Raw genomic sequence first — 20,267 nt, 5'->3', positions numbered from 1 at the left:
GGTTTTTGTTTTTTCTTAACAATGCATTGTTCAGAAAATTAAAAATTAAAATTAAAAAGATCAGAAAAAGTCAATTTGGTTACCAAAAAAAAGGAAAATAATACAAGCTCTTCTGTAATGACGTCCCTTTGGTTCCATTAGGCCTGATGAGGCACATTCTCAAGTCCCCTCAGGAGATGAATCAACTCTTTCAAAGGCACTGGGGTTCCATTCAGTGAATTACCCACTAAATGGCTCCCAGTTATCCTGAAAGAGATAACATCTCCTTGCAGATTCTTCATGTTCTCCCAGGGAGTGATGCACACGCAGAGAAATTGTGGTTAATTGTATAAATGAGGCAGAAGTCGGCTGTATGTAAATTCAGCACTGTGGTTGCAAACACTACCTAGGACCATCAGAAGCAAGGGTGGGGAGAATGGGAGCTTCATTTTGGCATCCTCCAATCTTTTCCCCATTTTAATAGGTAACACTGGCATTCTGTTTGCATGCTTCTTGCATTTTAATCCCCAGAATTCCTCTCTCCCCAATTCTGCGTTGTGTGTTTTAGGGCCACTTGTGCTGTGAGTAGTCACCAAAGCCCCATTGTAAATTATATAGAGGAAAAAGTTGGAAATCTTTTAATGGGCTTTTCAGAACTCTAAATTTCAAGGTTTGTGTTTTAATTTTAACCTTAACCTTAGCAGGCTCCTCTATCGCCTTGCTCGTGCCTTTCTCATTACCCCCTCTCCTTCCTCCCTCTGTGCATCGCCCACCTCCATCTACAGGGGTGGGTGGGAAATTCCCTTTTGAAGTCAGTGGGTGCTCCAGACACTAGGATAAAGAGCATGGGGTAGACTGGCCCAAGATCTTTCTCACCAAAGGAAAAGAGAGTTTGGTCTCAGATCTTACCAAAGTGAAACTCCTTACTGTAAAGGCATTGTGAGCGAACTTGTCATTCCCAATGAGGAAAAGAATTAGACTTTTCCTCTGGATAACATTGATTACACAGTAAGAAATACAGGATCAGATAAATTCATGAAGGCTTCCCCCAGGCAACTGAAAGGGGAGGTTTAAGTGAAAATCATTGTGAAGTACCCTTCGCAGCAGGGAGCTGCATCAGAGCTTTTATTCCAACAAGTTGTTGGGATCTCATTATTAAGGGAGTTTGTGGACAGTTTGCAATTAAATTTGAACCACTTCCTGCACGTTGCATCAAAACCATGGGATGCTGTGTCTTGGGCTAACATTTTCTGCACAGGGTGTACGCGGCTCTGAGCTGGAGGGCATAAATGTCATACCTTCAAAGGGAAGATATCTTTGCACCAAACAGTCATGTAAACAGTAAAGACATGTACTTTTTTTAATTATAAAAGGTGGATCTTCAATCTTAGGCAAAATATTTGTTCCCCAAATGCTTATCTAAAGTGTAAGAGGAGAAATAAATTATTAAGCCTGAAAAAAGTATAAGAACTCCATTTTTCAGTGACTTTGGGGGCTCCTCTTCCTCCTGCTGGCTAAAACGTATAGGCATTCTCCACCGCCACCCCCAGTTTCTCTTCTCAACCCTTGTTCCTGCTCTCCCTCCCTGCGTACTCTCCTGCTTTCCTCTCTGGGTGGATGACTCCCAAGTCTAGGTTGCTTACCTGTTTGTTTATCCCCCTTGGATGTCCCACCACCATTTCAAACCCAGCATATCCAGAACTGAACTTTTATCAGCTATAACAGCACCGTCCAACAGAACTTTCTGTGATGATGGAAACATTCCATTTCCATGCTATCCAATATGGTTGCCACTGACCACATGTGGCTATTTAGGTTTAAACTAATTAAAATTAAATAAAATAAAAAATTCAGTTCCTCAGTCACACTAGCTACATTTCAAGTGCACAGTAGCCTCATAGGCTAATGGCTGTTGGATTGGGCATCACAGATCTTGAGCGTTTTTGCTTATATCTTTCCCGCAGCATTTTATTAGCTGTGGGTCCTTGGGCAAACTACCTGATGTCTCTGAGACTCAATTTTGTCATCTGTAAAATGGGACTGATAATAACCCCTGACGAGGTGGTTGTGAGGATTCAGTAAGGCAATAGTTAGAAGACACGTAGCTTAGTACATACTGAAAAGGCTTTTTTAAAATTGTAAATCCTTTTCCCTTCTCCAGTATTAACTTCCAGATATCCACCTGAAGCTTAGATGATGTGAACTCACCAGAGCCATTATGGCTCAGTTTGCACTTTGTAGGAACACCTATAAAATTACTCTGGGTTTAAGCTGTAGACCTTTAGGGTTTGGTTACTGGAAAGGTTCTGAGCGATTCTCTGCAGGCGGGTTAATACAAGAGGGCTCTGCAGGATCTAACAAGATTCTCCTAGGTTGCTGGAAGTATTCAGTATTTTAGTTAGGACATTAGCCTTGTTTCCCAGGGCATAATGGCAGTAGAAAAATCCCCAAGAGACTAGCATGTGTGGGAATGTTTAGAGAGAGCCCGTTTGGTCCGGTGAACACCAGAGGGGTGGGGGGCAGTTCGGTTTGTGAGCGTGAGCCTGACGAACGACTCCTTGGGCATCAGAAATGGCCTGGGCATTGGGTGCAGAGGTGTCCAGGGCCTTCTGGGAGAGCAGGGCCTCAGTCCTCACACAGGAAGCCCTCTGCCGTGGACCAGTCCTGCACACTCAACAAGTTTAAAAGAGGGGGGGGGGTGTGGTTTATATCCTGGCTGCAGTCCACTAAAGCTTTAATTACATTCATTAGGGATTTGGAATAAACAGGTTGGTCAGCCTGAAATGGAGGCCCGTGCTCTCTGTGAAGAAAAGCTTCGCTAAATAAACCAGCAGGATAAACAGGATTTGGGGGGCACATGTATTTCTGGGAACCAGCTGGTGCTAAGGATTAGTGCACGCTTTTGGCATGCAAATAAAGACTGCTCATTGTCAATCCGCTGAAGGTCTGGAAGCCCCTCCAAGAAACACTTCATTAGCAGTTAAATACAGCGGCATTCTTGAAAATTTTAAACACGTACCCACACACATACCCTGAATTTTTTTTTTTTCCAAAATAAGCTGTAAAGTCCCTGTTTGGGATGGAACACGTGGGGGAAAGGTGATTAGGGGATCTTGTAAAATACAAATTAATTTTGAAGCAGTACTGACTAGTAATTTTGTATTATTCCCTTTTCTCCCCAAATTTAAAGGACCCCAGCAAGTACCATTATGATATTCAAAGCAGTGCACCATTCAACACTATAATGGGTCCCCCATAGCTGAGAGTTGGGAGCCATTGGCTCAGACCTTCCATATTAATAGACCTTTGGTGTGTCGTTCAACAGTATATACTCTGTATAATAGTGCTCAAATTTTGCAGACATTATAGTTTAGCTGTATCTGTGTCAGAGGGAGACCCTGCAGTTATGCCACTAACCATCTTACTCAATTTTGAATCTTCATTAGGTATTTCCCAGGGACTATGTAGAAATTTTTTTTTCTCTCTTCTCTCTTGCCTTCTCCCTTATTCTTCTGCCTTTATTTTATCCCTATGTATTTTTCAAGCGATCAGATGAACACAGGATGATAAGAAATATGTGAAGGATAATAATCATGACCTAAAAAGGGCAGAGGGGAGAAAGTTTAACCAAGATGCAAAATGTTGGTAACATGGCAGTTCATCACACTAACCTCTCTAGTTTTGTGTGTTTTTGAAATTATCTCTGATAAAAAATTTAAATAATCACCATCCTCAACCCCTTCATCCTCTTCACCTCCAGCATTTACCCACAGTTTATAGCTTGTCAGGTATCTTTAGCATTCACAAACTCCTTGGGTTAAGTCAAGCAGGAAGAAGACACAGGGACGTTCATACCCCTTTGAGTTTTTAAAAAATGATTATTCAGTCCTCAAATGTGTGCGTACTTACCTGAAGAATCCAATACCTAAACGCATTTATCAGGTGCAAACCTCCTGGAAAACAGGGAACACCAAACACTTTAGTCCAGAAGCAGCTTAACTGAACTCTTGCAACAAAAAGAAAGAAGAATCACTTGGAAAAATAATCAGCTTCCAAGGCCCATGAAACTTGAGGTCTGTAAGCTCGTGACGCCCACAGGCATATACTTTGTAAAGGCACAACCCATGTATAGAGCTGACTTTGCCCCCCAAAATAGTTTCACTGCCTAAGTGGATTAATCCATTTAAGAAGAAAATGCTGGGCTTCCCTGGTGGCTCAGTGGTTGAGAGTCCACCTGCCGATGCAGGGGACACAGGTTCGTGCCCCGGTCCGGGAAGATCCCACATGCCGCGGAGCGGCTGGGCCCGTGAGCCATGGCTGCTGAGCCTGCGCGTCCGGAGCCTGTGCTCCGCAACAGGAGAGGCCACAACAGTGAGAGAGGCCCATGTACCGCAAACTTAGATTTCTGTCTAAGTCCATCTTAGGTAGACTGGACTGCATAGGTTCCCTGCACAAATGACCTCTTACATAAGAATTATCCAGTCAGATGACTGTTACATTTTTGACATAATTCCTGGGTGAGAGTCAGGGGCATAGGGCCAACACCATGGAAATAGCAAGAGTCTGAGCAGCCTCCTGACATATGTGCAGTATTATGCTGAGCCAAGTGCTCTTCATGCTTTTATCTAGCGAGATCTTGACAATAACCCCCATGAGGTAGGTGTTAGGGTTACCTCTGTTTTATAAATGAGGATCCCAAGACAAGAGAGGGTAAATAATTTGCCGAAGCTTGAATACCTAAATAAGGAGTTTGCCCCCAGAAGCTAGACTTTCAACCAAGCTGTGTTCACAGCTGTTAATGATACTGGAACTAAAACTCTGGAGACCTAAATCCAATTTTTTTTTCTTTAGTTTTTAAACTTTTCCCAGCTTATGAGGAGAATTGTGCATCATCTCATTAGCAGTTTACATGGAAACCTCAAATAACTCAGTTAATTTACTTCCAGAGGAGGCAAAACAAGGAAACTCAAAAGCTATTTGTAGTTTTGTGCCACAAAACCTCATAAAATACAGCTTCTTTGTTTTGCTCATTGGTTTTTACACGGATGTCAAATTAGCAATGAAAACCATGTGTAAGGAATAGCCATAGTTATTTCCAATTCGATGAAAGTAGAAAAGGAATGGAAAGGATGATAGAGAGTTGCCAACAGAGGGATATTCCAGTTGGCCGTCAAACCAGAGATTTGTGGGCTTCGTTTTCAGAAGTGGTTTTTATTCTTGGCATTGATGATGAAAGAGACCACGGTTTACTCTATTCGGGCTAAAGTAAATCAAAATTAATTGCTTCACTGATAATTTACGCTGACCTGTGGCTTTAAGTAGTGATTGCTGGAACCTGAACCAGAGATTTCATTAAGGTAGATTAACTATATTATTCCTTTGTTGTGAGAAAATACCCAGTATTTACTGGGAATGTACAAAATAATGGTATTCAGGGATGGGATTTTGTTCATTACTGCAGTTACTTAGCCTCCATGCATGAATTTCATTTGAGCGCTAAAATTCCGGGAAAGAGATTATCGGTTTTAAAAAAAAGTAATTCTTAAGTACTCTTCACAGACAGCTACTAGTCTTTGAATGATGCTGTTCATAAGGGTGTTTCTGTTGGTCTGCAGTCTCCAAGTTGCCTAGGGTGTGTGGGGCCCAGGAGCAGGGGCATCCAGCATCCACCGACCTGTGTGTTGTTTCTCCAAGCTCTGGGAAAGGAGAAGCCCCTGGGTCTGGGTGCTCATGTATTTGGCTTCTTTCAGTTTGCAGCATATTGCAAATGATTCCTCCTAAATTTAATAGTTCCATTTTAGTCAACATTCCTTGAAACTGAATTTTTTTTTTTAAACCCCCCAACCCACCTGAAACTGAATTTTTAACAATGGCCATGATAGAAAATAAAGTTGGATATTTTTAATAACTTGTATCTAGAGAATAGTTATAAGCAACATATTATTATAAACAGTATATTACAATGTACATATGATGTGATTACAAAATAATAAAATTAAATTTTATATTGTAGCTTCTCTGCATCTCAAAAAAATTTAAGTACCTTTATTCTTCCCCTGTTCTACTGTTATCATAGTCTCAGAATAAAGGACAGTCTTTCTCATGAAAGGATTATTTTATTCCAAGATTATGTCCTTTCTATATTTTATGTTACAATGGCTTTTTCTTTTTAATGAGAGGCTGGTGATGGTAGGTGGTAGTTAGATAAGGTGTACCACTTGGCAATAGAAATGGGCAACCGAGTGTTAGTTATTAAATAAACTTATTTATTTATTTACTTATTTTTGGCTGAGTTGGGTCGTTGCTATGTGCGGGCTTTCTCTAGTTGTGGTGAGCGGGGGCTACTCTTCATTGCGGTGTGCGGGCTTCTCATTGCGGTGGCTTCTCTTGTTGCGGAGCACGGGCTCAGTAGTTGTGGCGCATGGGCTTAGTTGCTCCGCAGCATGTGGGATCTTCCCGGACCAGGGCTCGACCCGTGTCCCCTGCATTGGCAGGCGGATTCTTAACCACTGCTCCACCAGGGAGGTCCCTAAATAAATATTTTTTAAAGTTTTAGAATACTCAAGCTCTACTATAGCTGCTCTATAAAAAAAAAAAAAAGAAAGAACTATAGTTGTCAAGAGAGTAGTTAAGAGGAAGATCACCTCTTCTCTTTTTTTCTTATGTCCTTCTCTTTTCTCCTCTCTCTGTCCCCCAAAATAAGGTGAACTCTTAATAAACTAGCTACAGTGTTTGATATGAAATTGGCTTGCCCTGGTGTTAATTTCTTTTGTGCAAATTAGACTGGAACTACTCCTCAAAGTCCAGGAACTATATCCTCCTGTATGTATCACATGTAAACTTAGTAAAGAAAAGGGAGGAAGAAAAAAGGTGTCTCACTTAATGCAGTAAATCTGTTGGTTTTGGTTTGGTACCCAAGAACCAAATCTGATTCATTGGTGGTGCTTCACAAATTATGCCCACAACCCATGTGAATATCAGATGAAAAGCTCACACACACAAACACACAAACCCCTCACAAGTTAAGTGCCAAACTGATCTGATTAGATGGTGTGGGTTTTCTTCTGGTGCTTCTTTTAGTTTTATTATTTTGCATTAAATTTTTAACAGCAGCATATTAAAAGAGGCTCTGAGTTTTGGTGACACTGCGAAAAATTTTATGAAGCTTCAAAATCCACCCCACAGGCCTCAGATTGTGAAGGCAAAAATAGCTCTGGGATGAGAAGTGAAACATATGATTGTTCAGAACATTACTAGAAACTTTCTGAAATTAATGTTACTTGGGAGTCCAAATTGTCTTCTGTATTTGAAAAGAAGAGCATTCGTTAAGTTCTGTGATCACCAGGAAAGGCCCTTCTCTTAAGGAAGGGGCGCAGACAAGCAGTCACTCCACTTGCTGCCAGCAGGGCATGTTTCACTGGCCAGCTGTTCTAACCAAACACCCCTCAACCTCACTGTGGCTTTAAGTTGCTAAAATGAGAGGAGCCACCCCATGAATTTCTTAGCAGATGTGTGTTCTGAAAGCCATCATTACTTTGAGACCTAGAACAGCCAGGTCCTCTGACATGTGGACCACACATGATCACATGATGAAATGTGCCATTATTCCCATAGCCTCTATTCGAATGTCTTACGGATCATTCTGCTTCCTTACTGGCTTTCCGACCATCCTTGTCCTGGATTGCGTGTCGTAATAGTTGGAGAAAAGGAAAATCCCTAAGGTACTCTCCACTGGAAAGATCGATTGTTGTCCTTGTCAGGTCAGAGATCCCACTGTCCGGAGCGATGAGTTAGCAGATTTGCGAGTGCTTAGAATTGTGGTCTATCTGCCAGCTCCTAGCAGCTTTCCTTAGAAGCTTTCTTGGTTTCACAAACTGGTTTTCACCAAAACATGGCAATGCCCAAAGGGCCATTGAAAAGGCAGATCAAAGCTTTTGAGCTTGAAATGAAGTAGTTGGATGTGGTACTTTGTACAGAGGTCTGGTTGTGGACCACATCTGAGCCTTCTGTGACTTTATGAATCTCCCAAGTAGAGGGCAGCCTATAACTGCATAGAAAAACACCTTTCCATCAAGTAGCTGTGCTCCTGTTGCCTGTCCTGCTAGAAAGGTCTTCTACAATTGGCTTCTTCTCAAGAAATCAAGGCAGAGAAGAAAAGAAGAGGAGGTGTGTGGGTTTATAGATGCTCCACCTCCCAGCACGTTGTCCTTAAGGAGAGGAACCATCTGTTTGTATTCCAGCTACTGTAACTACCTTTTTCAAATTTGCCTGTGATTGAAGCAGTAATTTAATCAATCAATGCATGCAGAAACAGTGAAGGTGGCTTGTTGCTTTCAGAATCAGCAGAACTCATGATGGCAATACTTATCCTAATACTTAGTAGTTCAGCTCAGAAGTAACCAAACTGCGACGTTAAGCGTCAGAATGAAAGATTTGTGAGTTGGGATTTGCAGAACAAGAGTCGTTCATATGACATTTGTCAAACACCGAGTGCCAGGCCCTATTCCAAGTGCTTTACATGTATTAATTCACTTCATCTTCACAACTCTGTAAGATAGCCCTTATTATTTTCACCATTTATAGGTAAGAAAACAGGCACAGAGAGGTTAGGTAACATGCCCAAGGTCACATAGCTGGAGAATATAGAGGAGAAATTAGCATCTAAACAGTCTGCCTACAAAGCCCACCTCTTAACTGCTACACTAATATTTTCAAACAGCAGGCCATGACCTATTAGTAGGTCAAGAAATCAGTGTGGTGGTCATGACCAGGATATTTTGTTAAAATCAAATAGAATAGAAAAATATCAGAGTGTATCACAGGTAGTAAGGATTGTTTCAAGAAATTTTTGTTTCAGATGTTTACATAAAAATTCTTTGTCTTGGGCTTCCCTGGTGGCGAAGTGGTTGAGAGTCTGCCTGCCAATGCAGGGGACACGAGTTCGTGCCCGGGTCCGGGAAGATCCCACATTCCGCGGAGCGGCTGGGCCCGTGAGCCATGGCCACTGAGCCTGCGCATCCTGCGCGTCCAGAGCCTGTGCTCCGCAACGGGAGAGGCCATAACAGTGAGAGGCCCGCGTACTGCAAAAAAAAAAAAAAAAAAAAAAAAAAAAAAAAATGCTTTGTCTTTGCGCCCAGATACGTTTCACAAGTCATAGTTCTTCTAATTTCAGAAAGACAATATGGTGCAAATACTGCCTATTACAAAACTCTCCCTACAGGGTCCAGGGCAGCCCCCTGTAATCAAACACACTGATGTTTGTGCAGTGAAGCATATAAATATTCACACTAAATACAATAAATAAAGTGTGTAAATAGCCTCTAAGTAGTTCATGGCAGGGTTGGTCCCCCCCGTGAGTTTTGCTGTCAAACATAAGAAACTTTCCAATTTTCAGAGCTCTAGAGATTTCAAAATTGCCGATTGTGGGCCTAATTATACATATGTGTGTACAGGCTTTCTTATAATGGGTTGAGGTCAAAAAAGTTTGGGAAACACGGCCTGCGGGAATCATTGACTGTTGGAGCTGGGAAGGAACATAGGGGTGATATATTTCTTATAACCATAAAACCAAAACTGTTCAGTTTTAACAAGTAGAAAAACCAGGGCCAGACCGGGGGTTGGGGGGAGCATTGGGACTTCCAGAGGCCACCCACTTCTTCTCCCCAAAACGAGCCTCCTGACACACAGCTCCGGCCTCTGGACTACCCGGCCTCTTCAGAGTCTTATAATAACAACCAAACCACGCCATGCATCTCAGAGTTTGGATTCTTTTAAGTTTTTTCTGAGAGAGGCTCGAGTTTCTAGTGGTCACTTGCATCACCGGGTTCTCCAGAGCGGGCGGAAGCCAAGTGGTTTTGCCCCAGCAAGACACTTGGGCTCAGGTGTTTGGCCGGAGAGTGAGGTGCAGGGCGGGCTCTGCCCGGGCTCCAGCCAACTCTGTAAATTTCCTGAGTTTGTGGTTGAAACTGGTCTCCATGGACCAGCAATTTGACATTTTCCCCCTGCGGTGTTATAGTCATGTTTCCACGTTTACTATGTCAGAGTGAATGAACATTGTGGTCTAAGGATTTAAAAGATTTATAATGGAGTCTTGAAAATTTACTTAAGGAATATGTACTTCCCCAAGCAATAACAAATATTACTGCAAATGACCATATTAAATTAAAGTAACTTGGGCATTTCTGATTTGTAGGAAGGTTAAAATTAATCTTATTGCAGTTTCAGTTTCAAAATGAAAACATGACTTTGCCTCACCACAGATTTGCAGGCTGTTAGTCAACAGTGAATGAACCCTCAAGTGACTTTTTTTTAATTTAAGAAATATCCAGTTCAGTCTATGTGTAGAAAAGCAATACTAGAAGGAAAATACCCTGAAAAATCAACCATAGTTGTATCTGCAAACTTCAAAGGTTCTGGTAAAAAAATTTTTCATAAGCTGAGTGGTGAGTACATGGAGTGTCATTTTATTCTTCTTTCAACTGTGCTTGTAAATATGTACCCTCAGTTGTGTGTGTATTACCGAATTTTTAAAAATGTTTTTAAGCACAAGTCACAAATCCATAAAAATTTTTCTCTAAGTGTTCTTTAATGAGAAGTCTTATTTTTATACTTTTAAAAAGGAAAAGAAGGCTTCCTTATCCATCCTTCATCCCTTCCCCGATTAGCTCCTTTAGTGAATAGGCAAGGAGCCTGGTTCAAATGCTTTCTTTCCATATTAAAAAAATAATAATAATAACTACAGGTATACTGGTAAATGTTTAACGACTGACTCTTGGGGTGGGGAGAAAACCCTGATTTGTAATATTTGCCAGTTTCCATGGTTTAAAGTACTCCCATCATGGCCAATTTCAAGCAACCAACGTTACATTGCTGAACAGAGTTGGGAAGAAATGTGCAGTAGCATACAGCATCATATAGTATTCTACCAAACAGATATGACATTATTAATGTAAATAACCTAAATAGCATAGATAATAGTAAAATGAAAGAAAATGACAAGAACTGATAAACCTTGTGTATTGTTACCTTTATTTTTTTAATTTTATTTATTTATTTTTTCTGCGGTACGCGGGCCTCTCACTGTTGTGACCTCTCCCGTTGCGGAGCACAGGCTCCGGACGCGCAGGCTCAGTGGCCATGGCTCACAGGCCCAGCCACTCCGCGGCATGTGGGATGTTCCCGGACCGGGGCACGAACCCGTGTTCCCCTGCATTGGCAGGCGGACTCTCAACCACTGTGCCACCAGGGAAGCCCTGTTACCTTTATTTTTAATATGCTTGTTTTAATTTTAAGTTCACATAATTTATTTTTTATTTATTTTTATTTTGTATTGGAATTTAGTTGATTAACGATGTTAGTTTCAGGTGTACAGCAGAGTGATTCAGTTTTACATATACATGTATCCTTTTTCAAGTTCTTTTTCCATTTAGGTTATTACAAAGTATTGAGCAGAGTTCCCTGTGCTATACAGTAGGTCCTTGTTGGTTATTTTGTTTTATTTTTTTAACTTTTTATTTTACATTGGAGTATAGCCAGTTAACAATATTGTGATAGTTTCAGGTGCACAACAAAGTGACTCAGCCATACATATACACGTATCCATTCTCCCCCAAACTCCCCTTCCATCCAGGCTGCCACATAGCATTGAGCAGAGTTCCCTGTGCTATGCAGCAGGTCCTTGTTGTTTATCCATTTTAAATATAACAGTGTGTACATGTGGATCCCAAACTCCCTAACTATCCCTTCCCCCCTGGTAACCATAAGTTCATTCTCTAAGTCTGTGAGTCTGTTTCTGTTTTGTAAATAAGTTCATTTGTATCATTTCTTTTTAGATTCCGCATATAAGGGATATCATACGATTGTTATCTATTTTAAATATAACAGTGTGTACCTGTCAATCCCAAACTCCCAATCACATAATTTAATTTTTAATAATGGGTATGTTTAACAACTGGCCTAAATCCCTAAAAATTTAATGATCGGCTCTCACAAGCCAGCATAAGCCCGCACCGGCACACGAGTACTCAGAACAGTTGCCATTGCAAAGCAGAAAGAATTCAGGGACGTGGGCACAGCGAGCCTTCCCTGCATCACAGCCCAGTGAGGCTACAAATCCAGGGCCCCCAGGAGCCAAGGGACCCCACAGAGCAGAACTGGCAGACCCTGGGAGGATGAAGGCCCCTGCTCTTCCAGTTGCCCCACTTCCAACGTGTAAACCCCTGAGAGGTTTCCTCTGCATTTCCTCAGGCCCTAAGCTTCAGCTCCTTAACCCCTTTCAACTTAACCGTGACTCTCCAGCTAACACAAGAAAGCTCAGGGTTCTTCGCTGTTGCCAGTGGCAGCCTGGCAGAGCAGGAACGTTCGACAGGGTCCCAAGGCTGACTTCTCAGATGCCAGCTCTGCCACCAGCCAGCAAAGTGACCTTGAACAGCCCCCTTCACCTCATTTCCCAGTTACTGTGAAAAATGAGGGGGTTGGATGAGGTGACCTGTCTCATCCAGGTTCCTCGCTTCTCTGAAACCCCATGTTGGCTGCGATGACTGAGGGCTTCAGAGAAGATCACGAGTCATGTCAAAATCCACTGAGAAAAACTCATCAGACCACAGAGTGGTGTGGCTCCCCAAGCCTGAGCTCTCTCTCATCTGGGAATACAGGGGAAACATTTCTAATCCTGATGAAGGAAAGATCTGGGCTCTGGTCCTTCAAGGACATGTCGAAGCGCAGCTGCCCTTGAAGGTGGAAAATGCTCAGAGCCAACTTAAGTCCAGTCCTTGGCTGCGGTCACAGCCTTTGTTTATTCTGCCTCATCAGGTTCTTTATAAACTTGTCTCCCCAGGTGATTCTTTGCCATTGGCAATCCACCCATCTTTTGACAGACAACTGTATTGATGGAACATTGCTTGAAAACTTTAAGGTTTAAACAAGTCTCCAAAAAATAGGTGAAGTCATGGGTGATAAGTGAAAGAGGAACAGTGCAACACTGCCAAGGGAGAAACTGATGAATGTTATCCAGCGCTCCAAAGGCGTTCTTATGCCCATGCGTGTGTGTGTGTTGTCACCAGGAATAAATTCTGCAGCTGTGGATCTCGGTATGGCAAGCTCGCCTTGATTTATGGATATAGCTGCAAGTTCATAACCACCAATCCAAGGGAGAAGGAGGGAGAGTGGAGAGAGAGAAGGGTTGGCAGAAGTGTTTTATGAGTTTCATGTTTAATGCTTTTAACATGGTGCCTCGTTCTCGCTTCTAGAAAACACTTAGCAGACACAAGCCAAAAATAGATGGCTATCTATAGCCAACCAAATCCATGAGGGGGTGAAGGTGAGGGATATGTGTGTGCACATTGTCATGGTTGTTTATAGTTGTTTGTATCTCTGAGCTGTAGGAGAGTATTTATTTTACAATAAAAACTGTGAGCTCTGATACTTTTATACTTTTTAACCAGAGTAAGAGAAGACACTGCAAAGCCTGCAAAGCTTGCTAGCTCACTCTCTCTCTCTGGCAGGAGTTTCTTTCTCACACTCTCTATGCACTCTCTGGGCCGATTCCTGGTCAGCTATTCCACATCCCATCCTACTATACATGAGGCATGAACCAGGTGCTTTCAGAGCCATAGACATGCAGTGCATCCTCAAGAAACTTGGAGTAAGGTAGATGGAATATACAGATAAGACCACATTTATGAAGCTTTCTATAATAATAACAGCCACTTCCTACATGACAGGCACTGCTGCCTCGTTTAATCTTCACAACAGTCCTCTGAAGTCAGCACTATTATTGCCTTGTCCAGCAGCAGGTGACCTTCCTCCACCATGAAAATTCAGACTCACAAGATGACCAGAGGCCGCCATGGGCGCTGGGTCTTTTCAGAGAGATAAAAGGCAGAGCCACAGCCTGCCAGCAGGGCCACGTCACACCTTCTGTGAAGTCCTTACTGGTACACATGGCAGTCTATCCAGATGCAGATGGAAGATGCCCCTCGGGCAAAGATGGGAGCTGCCCTGGAATCAAAGCTCTTATAACGCTCCCTGGACACGCTCCCCAGTTCTCTGCAAGGGGCATGTTCAGGGGCAAGATCACGGCGCTCAGGAAGCCCAGAGCTCTGGCTTCCTAACAGGTGTGGACAGATGGTTTCTAGCTCCTCCCACTCCAGATGTCATTTACCAGTTGGGGGGGGGGGGGTCAGTCTTAATATAAGCAGTGTTGCCCTGTAGCATATGTGACTTACCGTCTTGGCAGGTTACCAGAGTTAACCAAAGATCAAAGTCTCTTAGGGAAAAGAGGTATGGTAACCCTTTGTCTACAATTATTAGTCCCATTTTTCAGAGAATAAAGCTGAGGCTTAGAGAGGTTCATCAGCTTGCCTCGAGTCACATAGTAAGTCACACAGCCAGCATTTGAACCCTGGCCTGCCTGACTCCAAGTCCCATGCTTTTAACTAAGATGCAAGATGTAAATTTTTCATTCTACTCCATAGCATATCTGTGTTGATTTTCCTATTTAAAAAACTAACTTAGGGCTTCCCTGCTGGTGCAGTGGTTAAGAATCCGCCTGCCAATGCAGGGGACACGGGTTTGAGCCCTCGTCCGGGAAGATCCCACATGCCATGGAGCAACTAAGCCCGTGCGCCGCAACTGCTGAGCCTGCGAGCCACAACTACTGAAACCCATGCTCCGCAACAAGAGAAGCTACCACAGTGACAAGCCCACGCACCACAACGAAGAGTAGCCCCCGCTCACTGCAACTAGAGAAAGCCCGCACGCAGCAACGAAGACCCAACACAGCCAAAAATAAATAAATTGAGAAAGAAAAACCTAACTTGAATGACCTACACTGAAAACACTTGGTCTTCCTGGAAGAAGCAATATGTTTAGCCTGTGGTTTCACCCACTCCCTGGTGCACTGCATACCCCAGTTGAAGAAGCTCAGCAGTATGGCAGTTAGCAGTTGTACTTAGAATAATAAACGAAAGCACCAGTTCCTGCTTTTCTCTATAGTCCAGATTTTGAGTAGAGGTTTATGAGGAGGGAAAAAAGAAGTTTTAAGAGCAACAGAACCAACTTTACATCTGAAAATAAATGAGTACGTGGCTGCCGGGTGCAAACAATTCTGTTTTACATTGTCATTCCTTTCTTCTTTTTAAATCATCACCATCTTGTAGCACAAAACCGAAGAGCTCAAGGCAAAACTTGTAGCTTTATTACAGTTTGGTTCAACATATAAAATCCAGTTTATGCATATAGATTATATTGCAAAAGCCCTTTAAGAAATGTGCCAGCCATGTTCCAAGTGTAAAAGTAGACATTTTAAGACACTGTAACTCTATTGTAACATTTTTTCATTGGGTGTTTGAGCAACTCAAAGCTTTTACCAGGCATGAGAGCTATCTGCTGACTTACAAAATGCCGCAGTGTAATGAAGACAAATATAAAGGAATTTTGTAGGCAGAATGTGAAATGGGTTGGGTAAAATACCATGTTTTAGTGCAAAGGAATTAGTTTACGATGAATTGTATTAACATAGTCAAAGCACAATTGGTGAGAGGGTGGGGTACGGAGGGGAGTTGAGAGGTATGGTTATGGTCTGGTTCTTCGCTTAGGCAGTGGGCACAAGTGTATGTTTTTTTCACCTAAACATGTTCATATACTCTATTCACTAGGCTTTCCATCGCAGTTTTCAAAAATGCAGTTGACATTTGCTCTTTAGGTAGGAGATACCATTTCATAGATTGTTTTGAATCTCTTGGTACATGAATTTATGAAATGCTAGATTAAACAGTGAGAAAAGAACAAAGTTTGAATATAACTAGCATAAGAGAAGTGTTGAAAGAATAACTTTGAAGTTTCCGAAGTGAAACTACCAAGAAAAGTCACCTTCCCCTTTATGAGTAATAAGATCACAACATGAACAGATCTTTCTCCGTGATCTTCCTCCTGGTACAGTGCTCGTACCCTCATATTGAATCTGCTTGGGCAGGTTTGTTCAGTCATTTGATAAATGTTTGCTAAGATGGGCCTGGCAGCGTGCTAGCAAAGATGATAGGGACTCGGGTCCTTCCTTTTCAGCTAATGGCTGGGGAGACAAGACCTTCAGTCAGCCTAGGAAGTGTTAAAAACCCAAATAATGATATGAGAATCCAGAGTACAAAAAAGAATCAAAGTTTTCATGAAGCTGTAGATGTTCAGTGGCACAAACAATAAATACTACCAACCTACAGATGAAGGAAGTCCTCTGGAGCTGGGGATGGTTGGGGAACTTCGAGAGCAGGTGTACTTTCTGAGGGTCGAGAGGACCTTCCCAGAGAGGCAGTCTTGTAACTAAAGGCAGTGTAGTGAGTACGGAGTCTATGTGTATCCATTTCCTGCACAGAGGGTTTGCCCAGGGAAGAAAGGATCCTGACTTTGAGGAACTTTAAAACAAGGAGCTAGAAGATAATTTCATCATGTGGGAAAAGGGCAACTGTTGTGAGTTTTTGAAGTTGGGACCTGTGAATAAGCCCCTTTCCCAGGGTGGAGCGCCTGTCAAACTTGAGTTCACTGTCATAATCCTCCGGCTCTGTATATGGTCCTGGTTACTCATAAATGGTCCCTTCCACTGTTGCTGCAGGTTCATGACAGACGCGGCCCGCCGAGAGCAGGAGTCCCTAAAGAAGAAGATTCAGCCGAAGCTCTCGCTGACCTTGTCCAGCTCCGTGTCTCGAGGGAATGTGTCCACGCCGCCTCGCCACAGCAGCGGAAGCCTTACTCCCCCCGTGACCCCGCCCATCACCCCCTCCTCTTCATTCCGCAGCAGCACTCCAACCGGTGAGTGGCTTGGCCCGTGGGGAGTGTGTGTGTGTGTGCGGTGTGCTGGGGGCCGGGGACAGATCATGATTCAGAGCCACCTCTTCTTTGACCCTTTACTGGTCCCTATAGCGTTTGCTGATTCATTCATCTATTTATTATGGAAGAAATATTTATAAATTATCATTTATAATATGCATGTGATGATGGTTTTACAGATATGTTTTCAAGCCTTTACTATTTGTTATGTATGAAGTGATGCAGTGTCTTGGATTTGCTTCGGTCAAGTTGAGAAGTAGATCAAACAAGATCGATTGTATGTTGTTTATTGCCATGTGCTGGTTATTGTTGAAGCTGGGTGACGTATACATAGGGGTCCGTCATACCATTCTCCCTGTTTTTGCTTATTTAAGAAATTTTCCATGAGAGGATGATTAATTTAAAAAAATTAGAGTGCCTCCCATGTGCCCGGCCTGAGCTATAGTAGTGAGCCCAAGGAGAGCCGTCCCTATTCTTCCTGATGGACTGAGGCCTAGTGGAAGATGTTGGCATTTTACGGGGCCAACGAGAACACTCCTTCTTGCCTTCCCCTCCCAAATGGAAGCAATTTGAAAAATAAAACAAGACTCGGAGGTGAAGATTAAAATTGACTTTATTACTGCATAAGGCTAAACTGCAGAATAGAGCTAGCTAGCATCTGTAACAACTGTCTTCCCTGAGTTGAACTTATTCCCAAACATTCCTTCGAAGCTTGCCTGCCTGGGAGCAGACCAGAGTGCGCCCAGGCCCTGAGCTGAACATGCTCAGAACCTTCTCCCAAGTAAGAGATCCGTTAAGTCAGCAGTGATAGAAGATGGTAGAAAGAGGCTGGAAAGGTCCCCTCCTCTTCTTTTTTGCATCTGAGCACAGGGAATATATTTCCCCTCACTCCCATAGGGGTATAGACAGGCATTCATCCAATAAATACACCAATAAATATAACATTGTAACCATAAACTCGCTATATGGAAGAACTCAGTGATAGGAGAGCATACAGAGAAGGGCTTGACAGGGTCAGGAAAGACTTCCCTGAAAGGTAAGTAGGGAAAGAGGGAAAGAAGGCGCATCCAGCCAAGCAGACAGCATTTTTCAAAGGCTCCATGATGGGGAGCCTGGCAGGTCCAGGTACTGAAGGTTGGCCAGGTGGTGGGGTGTTTGTTAGATGAGGCCAAGGAGGTCTGCAGGGACCAGGGCACTTAGGGTGTCATCCTAAGAGCAAAAAGAAGCCACTTAGAATCACACCATCACTTCAGTAGCGTTGCCCCTTGACCATGGGTGAAAATGTTTATTTTTCTCTTACAGTTTATGTATTTCTCTTTTATCCATCTCCCATGAAGGGAGGTGACCGCAGTCATATTTCTCAGTGTTTCAGAATATAACTTTCACAAAATAGTAATTGGGAAAAGGGATTCCCTAATAAGTTTGGGGAAATGTTGGGTTAGACAAAAGTAAACTGGTTTCTTCAATACAGGGCTTTAATATATACACTGTTATTCTCCAAGAGGAGGGTTTAGAAAGCTTTCCAAATTTGGTCGCTTTGATTAGAGGACCTCTTTTTCTAGGGGCATCTCTGGGGGCTCATGGTTGGCAGATACCCTGTGTTCCATCAGGACTGGACATTTTGAAGACAGGATAGGTGCGCAAGGCAGACAGACTGAGTTCCTACTGAACTTCGCCCGTTACAAATCACTGATGATACCAATTACTTAGGTTTCTGTGCGAGAGTTAAACGTGATAGATATGCATGCCTTAAACACTCAGTAAATGTTCGTCTCTGTGGTCCAGAGTCTTCAACCAGTTGCTTCAGGAACAGAATCGGAGGTCATTCCATAGAGGATGAATTGGTTTCATTTGTGTTGGGCATTTGTCCCTTTCTTTAGATAGACCACCATGTTTCTCTTACATTTTATTTCGTGAAGATTTACTTTCCAGCATCTCTGTGTAACATTTACTGTGTAGATCTAAGCAATGCCATGATAGTGTGGTGTAATTCTTTAATTCTCTTTTCTGAGTATTTCTATGAATATTTATTCATATATAATGTGAATTATGGGGGCAGTTTTATACCTGGCTGTGTTTTATACCTGACTTAATATGGATTGACTCATAGCGAGCACCAGATAACCATGACCTCCCCAATTAATAATGGGAGCTTTAGAACCCCATGAAAATAAAGACATTTTAAAAGTGAGAGTTTATTATTTTTCATGTAAGAATGTTTGGAAGAAATGGAATCATTTCCTTTCCTTCAGACGTAAAGAAATCTTTCTGACACCTTGTCTATTTTAGCAATTTCCCACTGAGAGAATTAATGTATGTAGTGGTAAAGATGTATCATTTTCAGTCTGTCAGCATCATTGGTAAGTTATTTGCTGCTTGAATAACATTCCATGTAAACATCAAAAATTAGCAGGGGAAATGGTTTCTTAAACCCTACCCTGTACCATTTTGACTGTATACATTTTTCAATGTTTGAAGTGTTATTTTACCTGTAGTTAGAGAGAGCGGCTTATTTTGCCTGACTAATGTGGTTTCAGTCACTTTCATTGCCAGGTTATAAGTAGTTTTCCATGTTTCTACCTTCTAAATTCACTCTTCCAAGTTTCATATTCAGGATGCGTTCCTGGTGCAGAAGTAAGAGTCATCTTGCAGAAAATTTCATTTATAAAGTATTCTTTAAAATATACTGTCTTAGTATGGTACTGGCACAAAAACAGATATATAGATCAATGGAACAGGATAGAAAGCCCAGAGATAAACCCACGCACATATGGTCACCTTATCTTTGACAAAGGGGGCAAGAATATACAGTGGAGAAAAGACAGCCTCTTCAGTAAGTGGTGCTGGGAAAACTGGACAGCTACATGTAAAAGAATGAAATTAGAACACTCCCTAACACCATACACAGAAATAAACTCAGAATGGTTTAAAGACCTAAATGTAAGGCCAGACACTATCAAACTCTTAGAGGAAAACATAGGCAGAACACTCCACTATGACATAAATCACAGCAAGATTCTTTTTGACCCACCTCCTAGAGTAATGGAAATAAAAACAAAAATAAACAAATGGGACCTAATGAAACTTAAAAGCTTTTGCATAGCAAAGGAAACCATAAACAAGACATAAAGACAACCCTCAGAATGGGAGAAAATATTTGCAGATGAAGCAACTGACAAAGGATTAATCTCCAAAATATACAAGCAGCTCATGCAGCTCAATATCAAACAAACAAACAATTCAAAAATGGGCAGAAGACCTAAATAGACATTTCTCCAAAGAAGATATACAGATTGCCAGCAAACACATGAAAGGATGCTCAACGTCACTAATTATTAGAGAAATGCAAATCAAAACCACAATGAGGTATCACCTCACACTGGTCAGACTGGCCATCATCAAAAAATTTAGGAACAATAAACGCTGGAGAGGGTGTGGAGAAAACGGAACCCTCCTGCACTGTTGGTAGG

General features: G+C 42.2%; 1 protein-coding gene across 1 annotated transcript in view; it reads left to right on the top strand.

The window, feature by feature from the left end:
* The window catches only part of JAZF1 (JAZF zinc finger 1), a 337,583-nt gene that overhangs the window by 272,288 nt on the left and 45,028 nt on the right, over positions 1–20,267 (top strand). The window contains exon 3 of the mRNA XM_082846108.1: positions 16,583–16,779. Within this exon, the coding sequence (XP_082702234.1) occupies positions 16,583–16,779 (197 nt within the window). The remainder of the gene's footprint in view (positions 1–16,582; positions 16,780–20,267) is intronic.

Source organism: Leucopleurus acutus, assembly GCF_964270905.1.
Source record: "Leucopleurus acutus genome assembly, chromosome: 9".
Taxonomy (NCBI): Eukaryota; Metazoa; Chordata; class Mammalia; order Artiodactyla; family Delphinidae; genus Leucopleurus; species Leucopleurus acutus.
The sequence above is the reverse complement of the archived record's forward strand: the minus strand, read 5'-3'. Positions and strand labels throughout refer to the sequence as shown.